Below are 16858 nucleotides of genomic sequence, written 5' to 3'. Positions count from 1 at the left end.
CATGGGGTATACACATGATGACCATTTCTAACCACCAATGGGCATATGAGGTCTTCGTCCTCCTCTTCTTCTGTGGGGGCTCCATACTGTCTTCCAGATCGAGTGCGACTGACTGGTTCCAGGCAGTCCATCCAGTCGGTTATATTCTGTTCTAAAGCCGCTATGTCTTTGGCTACACATTGTTGTCTTTGCCTGAGTCGGGCCTCTTTTGCACTCTCAATGATGATCTCACCAGAAATTTTTCGGGTGGGTGGCTCTATAATGTGATTCCCTTGATTGGGCGTCGATTGTTGTAATATTCTTCTTTCCTCGGCGTCCCTATGTCTTTGTATTCTTTCCTTCGCTAGCCGAAGTTGCTCAGCTAGTTCTTCATTATCTCTTCTGGCCAGATCCAGTGTGTCACAGAAGCTCTTGTGCCACTCTTCGGAGCCTCTATAGCCTGTGAAGGTCCAGTCGGCTGACTTATGGTGGGAGGGGACGGTTTTCAGTGGACCTCGATGTGCAGGCGGAGCCTTCAGGTCTCTCTCTTTATCCTCGTCTGCCTCCGTGTCACTGTTATTTGTGGCCCCCCCTGCTGGTCGTGGTGAGCGACCACCTACTTTCGGACTTGGAGACCTTGTACGATCCATTTGACAGACTGAGGACCTGTCTCCTTGTGGCTCTCGAGCTTTTAGTGTCAGTGTGAATTTGCCCTCCACATCCATGCCTTGGTCCTCTTCACGAGTTCCTAATACAAATTGTCCAGCTGTCTTTCCCATATCATGACGTTTATATGGGGGTGGCTCTGCTTCCCAGCTCGGTGCACTGGCTTTAGTTTCTTTGGATCTTTCCTCTGTCATTTTTTCTCTTTTCTGCTGTAGCCTCTGTGCTTCCTGCTTGAACAAGGCCAAAACTTCTTTTTCTTCAGTGCGTTTTTTGTTGTTATTCACGTTCTTCTGCTGATCTTTAATTTCTTTTTTCTGTATTTCTACCGCAACTGCTTCACACATCACCGGATCAAATGATCCCTCCAAAGGCCATTGCCTGCCCCCATGTGACCTTTTGTGCCACTTTCTCATACATTGGTTGGCCTTAGTGCGTTTTCCCAACCTTGACCTTGAGAGTTACCCATGTAACCCTGACAAACGCTATGTGAGGTGTTTCTATGGTGTTCTGGTAGTCCCTCAGGGGCTGTCCTGATCCAGACCAATAACTTGCCGGCTGTAACACCTGTTTTGTATACTCAACAAAAATATAAATGCAACACTTTTGGTTTTGCTGCCATTTTGTATGAGATGAACTCAAAGATCTAAAACTTTTTCCACATACACAATATCGCCATTTCCCTCAAATACTGTTCACAAACCAGTCTAAATCTGTGATAGTGAGCACTTCTCCTTTGCTGAGATAATCCATCCCACCTCACAGGTGTGCCATATCAAGATGCTGATTAGACACCATGATTAGTGCACAGGTGTGCCTTAGACTGCCCACAATAAAAGGCCACTCTGAAAGGTGCAGTTTTATCACACAGCACAATGCCACAGATGTCGCAAGATTTGAGGGAGCATGCAATTGGCATGCTGACAGCAGGAATGTCAACCAGAGCTGTTGCTCTTGTATTGAATGTTCATTTCTCTACCATAAGCCGTCTCCAAAGGCGTTTCAGAGAATTTGGCAGTACATCCAACCAGCCTCACAACCGCAGACCACGTGTAACCACACCAGCCCAGGACCTCCACATCCAGCATATTCACCTCCAAGATTTATTTTTTACCACCGTTGTCGTGCGTTACCTGTGCTGCTCCACAGCCTGTCTAGTGGATTTTTATTGTTTTTTGCCACCGTTGTCGTGCGTTGCCTGTGCTGCTCCGCAGCCTGTCTAGTGGATTTTTATTTTATTTTTTGCCGCCGTTGTCGTGCGTTACCTGTGCTGCTCCACAGCCTGTCTAGTGGATTTTTATTTTATTTTATTTTTTGCCGCCGTTGTCGTGCGTTACCTGTGCTGCTCCACAGCCTGTCTAGTGGATTTTTATTTTATTTTTTACCACCGTTGTCGTGCGTTACCTGTGCTGTTCCACGGCCTGTCTAGTGGATTTTTATTTTATTTTATTTTTTTTACCACCGTTGTCGTGCGTTACCTGTGCTGCTCCGCAGCCTGTCTAGTGGATTTTTATTTTATTTTTTTTTACCACCGTTGTCGTGCGTTACCTGTGCTGCTCCGCAGCCTGTCTAGTGGATTTTTATTTTATTTTTTACCACCGTTGTCGTGCGTTACCTGTGCTGCTCCACAGCCTGTCTAGTGGATTTTTATTTTATTTTTTACCACCGTTGTCGTGCGTTACCTGTGCTGCTCCACAGCCTGTCTAGTGGATTTTTATTGTTTTTTGCCACCGTTGTCGTGCGTTGCCTGTGCTGCTCCGCAGCCTGTCTAGTGGATTTTTATTTTATTTTTTGCCGCCGTTGTCGTGCGTTACCTGTGCTGCTCCACAGCCTGTCTAGTGGATTTTTATTTTATTTTTTGCCGCCGTTGTCGTGCGTTACCTGTGCTGCTCCACAGCCTGTCTAGTGGATTTTTATTTTATTTTTTACCACCGTTGTCGTGCGTTACCTGTGCTGTTCCACGGCCTGTCTAGTGGATTTTTATTTTATTTTATTTTTTTTACCACCGTTGTCGTGCGTTACCTGTGCTGCTCCGCAGCCTGTCTAGTGGATTTTTATTTTATTTTCTACCACTGTTGTCGTGCGTTACCTGTGCTGCTCCACAGCCTGTCTAGTGGATTTTTATTTTATTTTTGCACCGTTGTCGTGCGTTCGCTGTTGCCGTGCGTTACTTGTGCTGCTTCATGGCCTGTCTGGTGCCTTAACTAAAGCACTCCTTCTGCTGAATCACCTCTAAATTATTTACACATTATTCACTTTGCGTGTTTTTAGGAATCCACTAGGTTGCGTAGCTACTAGCTTTTAGCCGATTTAGCATGGCGGCTTCTCCTGTCTCTCCCGCACTTTTCTGCTCTGGTTGTGAAATGTTTAGCTGTTCCTCGGCCTCCTTTAGCAGTAATGGTACTTGTAATAAGTGCAGCTTATTCGTAGCTTTGGAGGCCAGGCTGGGCGAATTGGAGACTCGGCTCCGCACCGTGGAAAATTCTACAGCTAACCAGGCCCCTGTAGTCGGTGCGGACCAAGGTGGCTTAGCCACCGTTAGTTCCCCCCTGGCGGATCCCGGGCAGTCGGGAAATCAGGCCGACTGGGTGACTGTGAGGAGGAAGCGTAGCCCTAAACAGAAGCCCCGTGTACACCGTCAACCCGTGCACATCTCTAACCGTTTTTCCCCACTCGACGATACACTCGCCGAGGATCAAACTCTGGTTATTGGCGACTCTGTTTTGAGAAATGTGAAGTTAGCGACACCAGCAACCATTGTCAATTGTCTTCCGGGGGCCAGAGCAGGCGACATTGAAGGAAATTTGAAATTGCTGGCTAAGGCTAAGCGTAAATTTGGTAAGATTGTAATTCACGTCGGCAGTAATGACACTCGGTTACGCCAATCGGAGGTCACTAAAATTAACATTAAATCGGTGTGTAACTTTGCAAAAACAATGTCGGACTCTGTTGTTTTCTCTGGGCCCCTCCCCAATCAGACCGGGAGTGACATGTTTAGCCGCATGTTCTCCTTGAATTGCTGGCTGTCTGAGTGGTGTCCAAAAAATGAGGTGGGCTTCATTGATAATTGGCAAAGCTTCTGGGGAAAACCTGGTCTTGTTAGGAGAGACGGCATCCATCCCACTTTAGATGGAGCAGCTCTCATTTCTAGAAATCTGGCCAATTTTCTTGGATCCTCCAAACTGTGACTGTCTAGCGTTGGGACCAGGAGGCAGAGCTGTGGTCTTATACACCTCTCTGCAGCTTCTCTCCCCCTGCCATCCCCTCATTACCCCATCCCCGTAGAGACGGTGCCTGCTTCCAGACCACCAATAACCAGCAAAAATCTATTTAAGCAAAAAAATTCAAAAAGAAAAAATAATATAGCACCTTCAACTGCACCACAGACTAAAACAGTTAAATGTGGTCTATTAAACATTAGGTCTCTCTCTTCTAAGTCCCTGTTGGTAAATGATATAATAATTGATCAACGTATTGATTTATTCTGCCTAACAGAAACCTGGTTACAGCAAGATGAATATGTTAGTTTAAATGAGTCAACACCCCCGAGTCACACTAACTGTCAGAATGCTCGTAGCACGGGCCGGGGCGGAGGATTAGCAGCAATCTTCCATTCCAGCTTATTAATTAATCAAAAACCTAGACAGAGCTTTAATTCATTTGAAAGCTTGTCTCTTAGTCTTTTCCATCCAAATTGGAAGGCCCAAAAACCAATTTTATTTGTTATTATCTATCGTCCACCTGGTCGTTACTGTGAGTTTCTCTGTGAATTTTCAGACCTTCTGTCTGACTTAGTGCTTAGCTCAGATAAGATACTTATAGTGGGCGATTTTAACATCCACACAGATGCTGAGAATGACAGCCTCAACACTGCATTTAATCTATTATTAGACTCTATTGGCTTTGCTCAAAAAGTAAATGAGTCCACCCACCACTTTAATCATATCTTAGATCTTGTTTTGACTTATGGTATGGAAATAGAAGACTTAACAGTATTCCCTGAAAACTCCCTTCTGTCTGATCATTTTTTAATAACATTTACATTTACCCTGATGGACTACCCTGCAGTGGGGAATAAGTTTCATTACACTAGAAGTCTTTCAGAAAGCGCTGTAACTAGGTTTAAGGATATGATTCCTTCTTTATGTTCTCTATTGTCATATACCAACACAGAGCAGAGTAGCTACCTAAACTCTGTAAGGGAGTTAGAGTATCTCGTCAATAGTTTTACATCCTCATTGAAGACAACTTTGGATGCTGTAGCTCCTCTGAAAAAGAGAGCTTTAAATCAGAAGTGTCTGACTCCGTGGTATAACTCACAAACTCGTAGCTTAAAGCAGATAACCCGTAAGTTGGAGAGGAAATGGCGTCTCACTAATTTAGAAGATCTTCACTTAGCCTGGAAAAAGAGTTTGTTGCTCTATAAAAAAGCCCTCCGTAAAGCTAGGACATCTTTCTACTCATCACTAATTGAAGAAAATAAGAACAACCCCAGGTTTCTTTTCAGCACTGTAGCCAGGCTGACAAAGAGTCAGAGCTCTATTGAGCTGAGTATTCCATTAACTTTAACTAGTAATGACTTCATGACTTTCTTTGCTAACAAAATTTTGACTATTAGAGAAAAAATTACTCATAACCATCCCAAAGATGTATCGTTATCTTTGGCTGCTTTCAGTGATGCCGGTATTTGGTTAGACTGTTTCTCTCCGATTGTTCTGTCTGAGTTATTTTCATTAGTTACTTCATCCAAACCATCAACATGTTTATTAGACCCCATTCCTGCCAGGCTGCTCAAGGAAGTCCTACCATTATTTAATGCTTCAATCTTAAATATGATCAACTTATCTTTGTTAGTTGGCTATGTACCACAGGCTTTTAAGGTGGCAGTAATTAAACCATTACTTAAAAAGCCATCACTTGACCCAGCTATTTTAGCTAATTATAGGCCAATCTCCAACCTTCCTTTTCTCTCAAAGATTCTTGAGAGGGTAGTTGTAAAACAGCTAACTGATCACCTGCAGAGGAATGGTCTATTTGAAGAGGTTCAGTCAGGTTTTAGAATTCATCATAGTACAGAAACAGCATTAGTGAAGGTTACAAATGATCTTCTTATGGCTTCGGACAGTGGACTTATCTCTGTGCTTGTTCTGTTGGACCTCAGTGCTGCTTTTGATACTGTTGACCATAAAATTTTATTACAGAGATTAGAGCATGTCATAGGTATTAAAGGCACTGCGCTGCGGTGGTTTGAATCATATTTGTCTAATAGATTACAGTTTGTTCATGTAAATGGGGAATCTTCTTCACAGACTAAAGTTAATTATGGAGTTCCACAAGGTTCTGTGCTAGGACCAATTTTATTCACTTTATACATGCTTCCCTTAGGCAGTATTATTAGACGGTATTGCTTGAATTTTCATTGTTACGCAGATGATACCCAGCTTTATCTATCCATGAAGCCAGAGGACACACACCAATTAGCTAAACTGCAGGATTGTCTTACAGACATAAAGACATGGATGACCTCTAATTTCCTGCTTTTAAACTCAGATAAAACTGAAGTTATTGTACTTGGCCCCACAAATCTTAGAAGCATGGTGTCTAACCAGATCTTTACTCTGGATGGCATTTCCCTGACCTCTAGTAATACTGTGAGAAATCTTGGAGTCATTTTTGATCAGGATATGTCATTCAAAGCGCATATTAAACAAATATGTAGGACTGCCTTTTTGCATTTACGCAATATCTCTAAAATCAGAAAGGTCTTGTCTCAGAGTGATGCTGAAAAACTAATTCATGCATTTATTTCCTCTAGGCTGGACTATTGTAATTCTTTATTATCAGGTTGTCCTAAAAGTTCCCTAAAAAGCCTTCAGTTAATTCAAAATGCTGCAGCTAGAGTACTGACGGGGACTAGCAGGAGAGAGCATATCTCACCCATGTTGGCCTCTCTTCATTGGCTTCCTGTTAATTCTAGAATAGAATTTAAAATTCTTCTTCTTACTTATAAGGTTTTGAATAATCAGGTCCCATCTTATCTCAGGGACCTCGTAGTACCATATCACCCTAATAGAGCGCTTCGCTCTCAGACTGCAGGCTTACTTGTAGTTCCTAGGGTTTGTAAGAGTAGAATGGGAGGCAGAGCCTTCAGCTTTCAGGCTCCTCTCCTGTGGAACCAGCTCCCAATTCAGATCAGGGAGACAGATACCCTCTCTACTTTTAAGATTAGGCTTAAAACTTTCCTTTTCGCTAAGGCTTATAGTTAGGGCTGGATCGGGTGACCCTGGACTATCCCTTGGTTATGCTGCTTTAGACGTAGACTGTGGGGGGGTTCCCATGATGCACTGTTTCTTTCTCTTTTTGCTCTGTATGCATCACTCCGCATTTAATCATTAGTGATCGATCTCTGCTCCCCTCCACAGCATGTCTTTTTCCTGGTTCTTTCCCTCAGCCCCAACCAGTCTCAGCAGAAGACTGCCCCTCCCTGAGCCTGGTTCTGCTGGAGGTTTCTTCCTGTTAAGAGGGAGTTTTTCCTTCCCACTGTTGCCAAGTGCTTGCTCACAGGGGGTCGTTTTGACCGTTGGGGTTTTTCATGATTGTTGTATGGCCTTGCCTTACAATATAAAGCGCCTTGGGGCAACTGTTTGTTGTGATTTGGCGCTATATAAAAAAAAAGTTGATTGATTGATTGAAGATCGTCTGAGACCAGCCACTCGGACAGCTGCTGAAACAATCGGTTTGCATAACCAAAGAATTTCTGCACAAACTGTCAGAAACCATCTCAGGGAAGCTCATCTGCATGCTCGTCGTCCTCATCGGGGTCTCGACCTGACTCCAGTTCATCGTTGTAACCGACTTGAGTGGGCAAATGCTCACATTCGCTGGTGTTTGGCACATTGGAGAGGTGTTCTCTTCACGGATGATGCAAAGGAGATGTGTTGCACTGCATGAGGCAAATGGTGGTCACACCAGATACTGACTGGTATCCCCCCCCATGAAACAAAACTGCACCTTTCAGAGTGGCCTTTTATTGTGGACAGTCTAAGGCACACCTGTGCACTAATCATGGTGTCTAATCAGCATCTTGGTATGGCACACCTGTGAGGTGGGATGGATTATCTCAGCAAAGGAGAAGTGCTCACTATCACAGATTTAGACTGGTTTGTGAACAATATTTGAGGGAAATGGTGATATTGTGTATGTGGAAAAAGTTTTAGATCTTTGAGTTCATCTCATACAAAATGGGAGCAAAACCAAAAGTGTTGCATTTATATTTTTGTTGAGTATATTTTAAACCCTTAAAAGGATTAAATTTCCAACTGTTATGCCCGTCTTCTTTTTCTTTAACTAAATATGAAAATTTACCTGTTTCTCACCGAACCTTCCTTGGGACCACAGTCAGAGTCAACCTAGGAAACAGTTCTTCACCTAGATCGGTTGGTAGTGTTACTAAATGATTTAATGGTATGCTAATTTCTTTATTAGGATCAGCACAAAGCAGCTCCAGCCACGGGGTTAAACCCTGATGCCACAGACATCTTATCAGCAGCTCCCAATTAATTAGAGGGAATTGTTCTTTCTTTTGCTTCAGATTGATTACCTTAGTAATCTGCCATAATTTCTGATCGATCTCTTGTTCGTCCTGCCGATGTTCTGCTCCTACCCTGTCAAAATAGGTCCTTTCCAGCCAAAAATGTGTCCTGATTCCCTGGGTTTCGACATCTCCGTCAGTCAAGTAATGTTCTGGGAGTATTATTTCATCATCACTTAAGTCTCCCATCAAAGACTGTCCCAAGCATTGATCAGTCTGTCAGCTTTTTCACTATAATCTAAGCTTTAACTCTTTTGATTTATAACCAACTTTATTTATTTAATCCTCTTACAACCCTAACACTTCCTAATGTCTTTGCTCCCGACTTTCTATTTTCCTTCTAATTTTTTAACTTTCTGCTTCTCGTCTTTTTCTGCTATGTTTGTTTATTAGTTTTCTTTCTTTGAAATATCTACCTTCTCTGTATTTACATAGCAGTCTCTTATCCTGTCTTTTTCTTCACTGTCTCTGTTTCACACTTTCCTCTCTGCCTGTCATGCTCCTCCCAAGTCCTTCTGTTGGGTCTAAACACCTCCTTCTCGTACTCTTTCACATTAATCTTGTATGTCAGCCAGCCTGCAAGCCCTCACAGCTTTGCCTGCAACTCCCCGCTCTCCCACACACCAATCTTCAAAAGCTTTATACACAAAAATTATTAAAAACAACTTTCTATATATCTCTATCTAGACTTCTGCCACCCTTTACTCCGCGGCTTTAAACAACCTTTTTAATCACTTAACACCAATGTGTTCTGTTTAAATATGTATCTCTTCTTCACGTTAGACAGCTTCTCCGGCGCTGCCAGCAACTTCATATATTATTATTTTTTACAAGCCCTCTTTGAGCGTACAATATTTCATTTACTTCTACGCCTTACCGCGCCTCGCGTGCGTATCCTGTGCTTAATATATTATTTTTCACCAGCTCCTCTCTGAGCATACAATATTTCATTTATTTCTACGCCTTACCGCGCCTCGCGTGCGTATCCTGTGCCTTTCTGCACTTTCTTCTACTTTTTTCTTCACTTACTGAGCTCCTCGTGAGCTTAATGTGCCTTTGCACTGAAAATATTCTCTTTTTCTTTTCTTATAAAAAACTCATATTACTGTGTACTTAATTACTTATTCTTCTCCCACGCCCCACAAGCGTGTATTTGGTGCCTTACTGCACTATTTTCTGCTTCATTAATTCTCATGTATTCTGCACTAACTCTCTATTTATTTTATTTTTTTTATAGTTTTTCTCTTTTCTTAAAAAATTACGTCCTTTATTGAGCTCTCTTACTTACTGTCAGCTGTGCTACTTTGCACTTTTCTCTTTTTATCACGTACGGTATTTCTACTGCGCCCCCTCAGGCGCTTATCTTGTGCTTCCTCTGCACGTATTCTCTGTTAAACTCTTTTTCTCACTTATTTCACTTCAGTCTCTGTTAAACTCTTTAAATAACCTTGTATTACCTTGTATCTATTTGTCAGTATACTCCCCTAAATTAACCCCTACAGCGCATGCTATCAGCCGGCACGTTAGTAACGAATTTCAACACCAATTATTACTCAAGCATCCAGGTTAGTTCTCCACGCACTCTTTTCCGCACCGGAGTTCATGAACATTCCTGACCTTTCACTCACACAGACATTCTTTTTCCCGGGAACACACACACCTTCTGAGCATTTTATCTACAAGGCCTGATAATTTTCAATCTTATCTTTTTTTAGTTTCTTATCAATTTTCTTAGTCCAGGTTCTTTTGGGTAAGAGGCAATTAAAAAATATCACCTGTCAACTTGGGCGGAAATCCCGACTCACTCCTCCAGATCGTGCAGAAGTTATAAAAGGTTTCTGCTTACCTTTTAGTCATGATCACTGTTATTTACGGTCTGGAGGGATGAGCTGGACCGTCCCAGGCTGCCGGAATGCCCCTGGACCCTCCTGGCTGGCTCGCCAAGTTCTGACGTGGCTCGTCTTTAGTCTTCTCAGGATGTCGTCTTTTAGATAACACAAACTAATTGCAAGTGATATGCTAGAAAAGGACACAACACTTTAGAATAATTCAGCCTTAAGCAAGATAAAATGCACAGAGTTTTTAAGTTTATTTAAGCCTTCGACACAGAGCTTAGACAAACTGAGTCCTCTAGAGAGACTGAATATGACAACCGCGCTCATCTATTTATTGGAGACCCGCGGGCATCGCTCCTCCTTCGACTTTTTTATTTATTTCATTCCCAAGACATGGTTTTCTATTGGAAGCGTCCTCTAGTGAACCCTAAGCAGGTGTTAGGCCATTATTTCAATGTGACAAACGCTCCCATTAAAACGTGAAGGATTTACAACTGATTTTTTTAAAAGACCTTCAGCCACAGGTGCAGCTGGCCTGAGGCCCCCCCGCACGTGGCCTCAGTCACACGTGCAGCTGGCCTGAGGCCCCTGCACGTGGCCTGCGGGAAAGCACCTAAAAGGCCTTGGAAAGCCCCTGACAGACTGAATGACTAATAGAGCCCTTTTTTGGGGTTGAACACCTGCTAGTTCAACCAGAGGACATACAGTTCGGATCAGGACACTTGATAGTTCATCATAGTTCAAATAAGGACCTAAAAATTCTTCTACACACACCTCCATGGATAATGCGTTGATGCACATGGTCTGTTTTCTCACCACATATACAAGGAGTGATTGAAAAGATCTGAGCCTGACCCTGAAAAATTAGGGCATGGTTCTCCATCTTTTACATTCTCAGGAAAAAAAAAAACATTTCTCATGTATGTGTGAAGTTTTGACTCACTGGGGAGGTGATGGTCTAGTGGTTAAGCATTGGGCTTGAGACCAGAGGATCCTTGGTTCAAACCCCAGCCTGACCAGAAAATCACTAAAGGCCCTTGGGGAAGGTCCTTAATCCCCTAGTTGCTCCTGGTGTGTAGTGAGCACTTTGTATGGCAGCACACTTACATCTGTGTGCGAGTGTGTTTATGTCAATGGGTGAATGTAAGGCATAAATGTAAAGTGCTTTGATCATCTGATGCAGATGTAAAAGTGCTATATAAATGCAGTCCAGTTACCAGTTACTGGGTTGAGAAATGCTAGTTTCTCAAAATTCAAAAAATGGAGAACCATGCCCTAGTTTTTGTGGGTCAAGTTCAAATCTTTCCAGTCACCCTTCATACATATGTACAGTTGAATTGAAGTTCATTTCAAAATACCATGACCTTGAATTCAGCAAAGCACAGTGGGTAATGCAGTGTTTTTCTTACTGTTTCACTCACTCTTAAAAAATTCACTTTTCAGGTTTAGTGGCGTTCCTCATCTAAGCTGTTTTTTTTTTTTTTTTTTTTTAACTGAGATGATACACAGGTTTTAGCTACACAGCTCACTAGCCAATCCATGTGGAATGACACCATGTTTTTTAACAGATCTCATAGGGTCAAACAGGAAAGCATCACAGTTTTGGAAATCTGCCATTTGCAAACCATAGTATAAAAGGACTACAGCTCTTGACGAAATTTTATTGTACCTACATTAATTTTAAATGTCCACCAGGTGGAGATAATGCTCCATTTCAAGAACCTTGAGTGCAGGATGTGGTGGGACACAACAATGACTCTGTTGCTTATAGTAGTAGATGAAAGTGGTCCTCGGCCCGTGGCAACAGGAAATTGTTAGCCTGTTGACCCACATTTGATTAAATTAAATGTATGTCCATTACCCACTGTACCTAGTCCTATGTGAGTCACCGTCATCGAGAATCAGGACATTTGTAATGTAGAAGCAGCTGAAAACAGACAAACAAAAAATACATTTGAGGCTCTCAGTCTTATGTTGTGTCTATAAACTTAAGTTAAAATTCAAACTTTTTTTATAGTGTTTTCAAGGATGCAGACAGTTTGTCAGAGATGGTGAAGAGTCAGTTGCTGCCGTCTTGGGACAGTCCAGCAGGACGGAAGGACGAGCGTAAAAATCAGAGGGAGGAGGAGAGACAAAGAGGAAAGGACAGCGACCCCCTCCGCTTCCCAAGCCGACACCCTCAGCACAGGGTGCCGCCTCACTGGTTGGTTTATACAAACACATCTTCAGATGTCATGAATTCAAACACGCATACTCAGGCGGTGGGTGATGTCAGACGGTACTCCTGTGAAGCGCCTTGAGGCAAATTTTGTTGTAGTTTGGCACTGTATAAATGAATTGAAACATTTGTAATACTGAATGGTAGTGACCTGTGGTCTGTAACCGAGAGTGAAGGTCACGGTTGTACATGTGATGTGTGCTGAATAACCAAAGCGTAACTGTGGACCCTGTAGCCCACCCATAGTCTGACATTACCACAGCTGTGGTGACTGCAACATTACGGGCTCTGTGGAAATGCAGCAGATTACCAAAGCATGTCAGACATTTTCAAAAATTCACAATGACGGAATATCCCGGTTCACCGTGGATACCTTCCTGGATCCTTTAGTTTTTTCAAAATAAAAACAAGGTTTCAAACTGTGAGCTTCCAGGTGCTGATGAAAGACTTTTGATCCTCTTCCTTATCTGTTTTCCTGACAACTGATGTTTGAGCCAGACTAGTGCTGAAAAGATTAATCGAGTAACTCGAATAATTCAGTTACAAAAAATGTCTGAGGCAAATTCTTTGCCTCGAGGCTTCGTTTAACACTGCGGTGTATATGCCAGGCCTGTATGTGGCACTGTAACACTCCCACAAAAAAACAGAGAAGAAGACCATAGAATAGAAAGTGTATAACCATATAAGAGCAAATCAACGTAGCAGCCAAGACGACAACTTTACAAAGCAGCACAGTGAGTAAAATAAAACCTTTTTACGAGATGAACATTACTTTGAGCAGATGTGATGAGTTCATCAGTAAAATCACCTGCTGGAGTCAGTGGCTGCAAAGAAAACTGTTAGCCCTTTCTGGAATACTTTTGGAGGTCAAAATCATGATCAAAGCTCAGGGAATAAAGACAGGGTCCACCCTTTATTCAGGATCAAAAAATCCTCTTGATTCCGAGCCTCACCAAAATGTAATCAGTTCTACCCTCGACCCAAGGTTGACCTTTGCACCCAGTTTCAATGAAATCTGTTCACGTGCCTTTGAGATGCCCTTCTGAAAGAGAAATGGCAACGCACACGTAACCTGCTTCTGTTGTTGTCCTTTCGGTTGCTCCCGTTTTTGTTCAGGGTTGTTCAGGGCACAAGTTTTACGCCAGGTGCCCTTCCTGGTAAAACTCCAGTTTTACCTGGAGAAACACACACAGCCGCTGGTGTTCTGAAGAGGTCTCCCATCCAAGTACTAACCAGGTTCTGCCCTGCTTAGCTTCTGACATCTGACGGGATCAGACTGACACAGAGCGGACCGGCTGCTGAATGGGGCTAATTAAGGGTCACTAGACTACAGCTGATGTTGTGTTTAAGGTTGAAAGAAGATGACCACAAAAACATCTGAAGAGCCTGACTTTGACCTGCTGAGTTTGTATGTCTGAAAAACGGAGAAGAGCCATGGGCAGAGCTTTAACAGCTCATGAATAAACGTTTGGGCTAAAGTGTGTGTGTGTGTGTGTGTGAGTGTGTGAGTGTGAAACAGCTAAGAGCTGAGTCTGAGTCACTGTTCTTCTCACTCCTCGCCTCATCTTTCTGTCCTTCCTGCGCCCTCGTGACCTGATCCTGTGAGATGGCAGCGCTTTAACAACGTGGCTGCCGTCGCTTTTCTGAGGGAGAGAAAGTAAAAGAGGTGTCAAAACAATGACAGAGGGAGCGAGACAAAGAAAGGAGGACAGCAGGAATTAAAAAGCAGAATATAATATTTCAGTGTATTCGTACCATCTTCAAGACACCACTGATAGCCATTTAGTTAAAAAAGGAGCCTTTGTTTATATTCAGATGTCTATTTTCATGTTTTTTTATTGTTTTTTATCCACAGTAATTTCTTTGTATAAACCTCGTGCAAAGACATCTTAAGATGAACGTTGCTTTTAAAAAAGTACTTGTCCTCTTTAAATCTACAATTATAAATCACAGAAGCAATGGTTGATCAACTTTATTGACATTGAAACATGGGCCTAATACTGTGTGTGTGTGTGTGTGTGTGTGTGTGTGTGTGTGTGTGTGTGTGTGTGTGTGTGTGTGTGTGTGTGTGTGTGTGTGTGTGTGTGTGTGTGTGTTTTAGGTCTGACCCCACACAGTCTCCATTTTCAGTTGGAGGAGCAGATCTTGATCCTTTCGGGTGAGTCTCTCTGCTTCCTTCCAAAACTATGATGAATTACATTGCTTTTTTTTTTTTTTTTTTTTTTTTGATCATTTTGAAATCTGTGTTTCTAAAGCAGTCTGCTTTTGCTGTAATCTGGGATTTTGGGATGAACAGCACAGACATCAGCAGATTACTGTGTCCACAGTCCCTCTGTCTCCTGCTTGTGAAGCGGACAGCATGGCGGTCACGACCGCCACAGAAAAAGGAACGTTCTCATCCTCAAGCAAAACAAAACTGTGAATCAGACAAACAAAAACGTTATTTTGTGATTGTTTCATTGCGGTTTAGTTGTAATAGACAGATGTGGATACACCAGTGAAAGATTCTTCCTTCTGTCTGTCTGTGGCTGCATGTGTGTGCGTGCAGGTGCCCTGCACACACACACACACACTTTATTTTGGCCCACCTTGGCAATTGCCGCAGTCTCTAGAATTAATAAATTACTGTTAAGAAAATGAAATAAAAGTGATTTTAATTGTTCAAACTTTATTTTACATTTTGAGTGTGTTAATTTTCTTTCAGATATCACACAATTAAATGAAATTGTACATCACAGTTGAACATAAAACATTTTTGATCGAAGGGGACTCCAAATTTTTTTTACCCGATGGAGTCTCGGGAACTCCAAATTTCCAAACCCAGAATTGAACCCTGGTGCATCTCTTTGGCGGAGGTGATAAATGTGGAAAAAAAGTGTTTGCAAAATGTCCCAAATGAAATCTTTTTGAAATATTTTAGGATTGAGGAAATGAGTGTTAATATCGGCATAAATATTACCGCAATAGCTGTGACTCTACTTTAATACGAGGTCAAAAGTGCTTAAAGAAGATGGTGAAGCCACGCCCACATTTCAAAGTGTGGGGCATGTCGAGAAAATGTAAAATGCCGTCTTGTCGTGGCTACTTCACATTCAGCCAGTTAGTTGAAAGCTTCTTGACAGTGCATATGGACAAAGACCTGAAGGATTCCATGAAAACAAAACAGACTTTTTTCCACATAAAGACAGAATGTTCTAAAGTCAGCCTGGTGGAGCGTCCCAGCGTCTGCTGGTTTGAATAGCTTCCACACTTCAGGCATCGACTGCACAGGATTGAAACATTTAATTTGTGAATGTTAACGTTGTCCAGTCAGGCTTGGTTTGGTCTTAGTCCCACCTCTCTCCTCCAGGTCTCACGGCCCTGGTGGGATGATACTTGACCCGTTGAGGTCAGGTCATCCGCGCTCTGGTTTTGATCCGTCGAGTGGTATACCAGACATTCTGCCTCCAGGAGCTGTTCCCCCGGGGGCCCGCTTTGACCCGTTTGGACCCGTCGGACGACACAGACCCGGGTGAGAGACTGACACACACAAAAGCACACAGTGTTTTCTTTGCAAATTAAATAAAATGGTAAATTTCATTTAAATGAAATTAAAAATGGTGTCACAGTGTCAGCACTGTTCATGTACTATTGTGGTCGTACCTGCAGCTTTTCTAAATGACTTCCAGCCAAAACGTGTATTTATTTTCTTAACCTGTTAACTTGCTAACAGTAGTGCCCTGCAGTGATACCATCACTTGTACAGCACAGAGCTGCTGCTCTTAAAGTAATAGCAGCTGTACACATTTCACTGACTGCCTGCAGCAGCACTTGTCCTGCTCCTATTAAAGGTTAATTCTTTTTATTATTTATGATGAAAATGTCAATCCTGATAGTGCCTGTCCTCTCCAGTGGTGAGCAAACCCCGGAGCTTGAAGCTGACCGCGTTGTATGTCTCTTTTTCAGGCCGGATCCAGACCACATGCCACCGCCAGGCTATGATGACATGTTCATGTAGTGCCTGAGAATATTTTCTGCTTTCTGTTTCATAGAGGAATTTAAAAAAAAAAAGTGCCACTCTTCAGTTTGTTTCAGACCAGCGCCAAATTTTGATAAGCAAATAAATCTACAGTTTGGATTTTTTTTTTTTTTTTTTTTTTTTGGTGCTGTATTTTCCGCAGTATACCTTTTGTTTGCTATTATCAACTCTTTAACTTGGGATTTTTGTGTTGCAATAGTGCACTTTTAATTATTGGTATTTGATAGAAATAGTTAACAAACGCATGATTCTCTTGGTATATAATTTACACCAGAGATTAAGTCACATGACCTAAACTAGTTTAAAAAAAAAGACGTGATTTATATGCTGGAAAATACAGTACTTGAACAGTAGAGTAGAAAGTGTGTTTGTGTCATCTAAGGATTGTACTGCATGACAACAGTAGATAAAATAAGTTCCTTTGGCATCTTCCTTTTTCACATCGGGTCACCACAGCAGATTTGATACTGATCTGCATGTTGATTTGACACAAATTCTACGCCAGATGCCGTTCCTGGCACAACTTCGCAGTACATTGGCAGGGGTGATCTTGA

At 42.3% G+C, this 16858-nt stretch overlaps 1 protein-coding gene across 1 annotated transcript in view; it reads left to right on the top strand.

The window, feature by feature from the left end:
* The window catches only part of psmf1 (proteasome inhibitor subunit 1), a 32635-nt gene extending 16299 nt beyond the window's left edge, over positions 1-16336 (top strand). Inside the window, exons 4-7 of the mRNA XM_034165951.1 lie at positions 12086-12271; positions 14388-14444; positions 15636-15797; positions 16232-16336. Coding sequence (XP_034021842.1) covers positions 12086-12271; positions 14388-14444; positions 15636-15797; positions 16232-16283 — 457 coding nt within the window. The 3' untranslated portion in view covers positions 16284-16336. The remainder of the gene's footprint in view (positions 1-12085; positions 12272-14387; positions 14445-15635; positions 15798-16231) is intronic.
* Positions 16337-16858: the final 522 nt, after the last annotated feature.

The sequence above is a fragment of the Thalassophryne amazonica genome, chromosome 3 (assembly GCF_902500255.1).
Source record: "Thalassophryne amazonica chromosome 3, fThaAma1.1, whole genome shotgun sequence".
NCBI lineage: Eukaryota > Metazoa > Chordata > Actinopteri > Batrachoidiformes > Batrachoididae > Thalassophryne > Thalassophryne amazonica.
The sequence above is the reverse complement of the archived record's forward strand: the minus strand, read 5'-3'. Positions and strand labels throughout refer to the sequence as shown.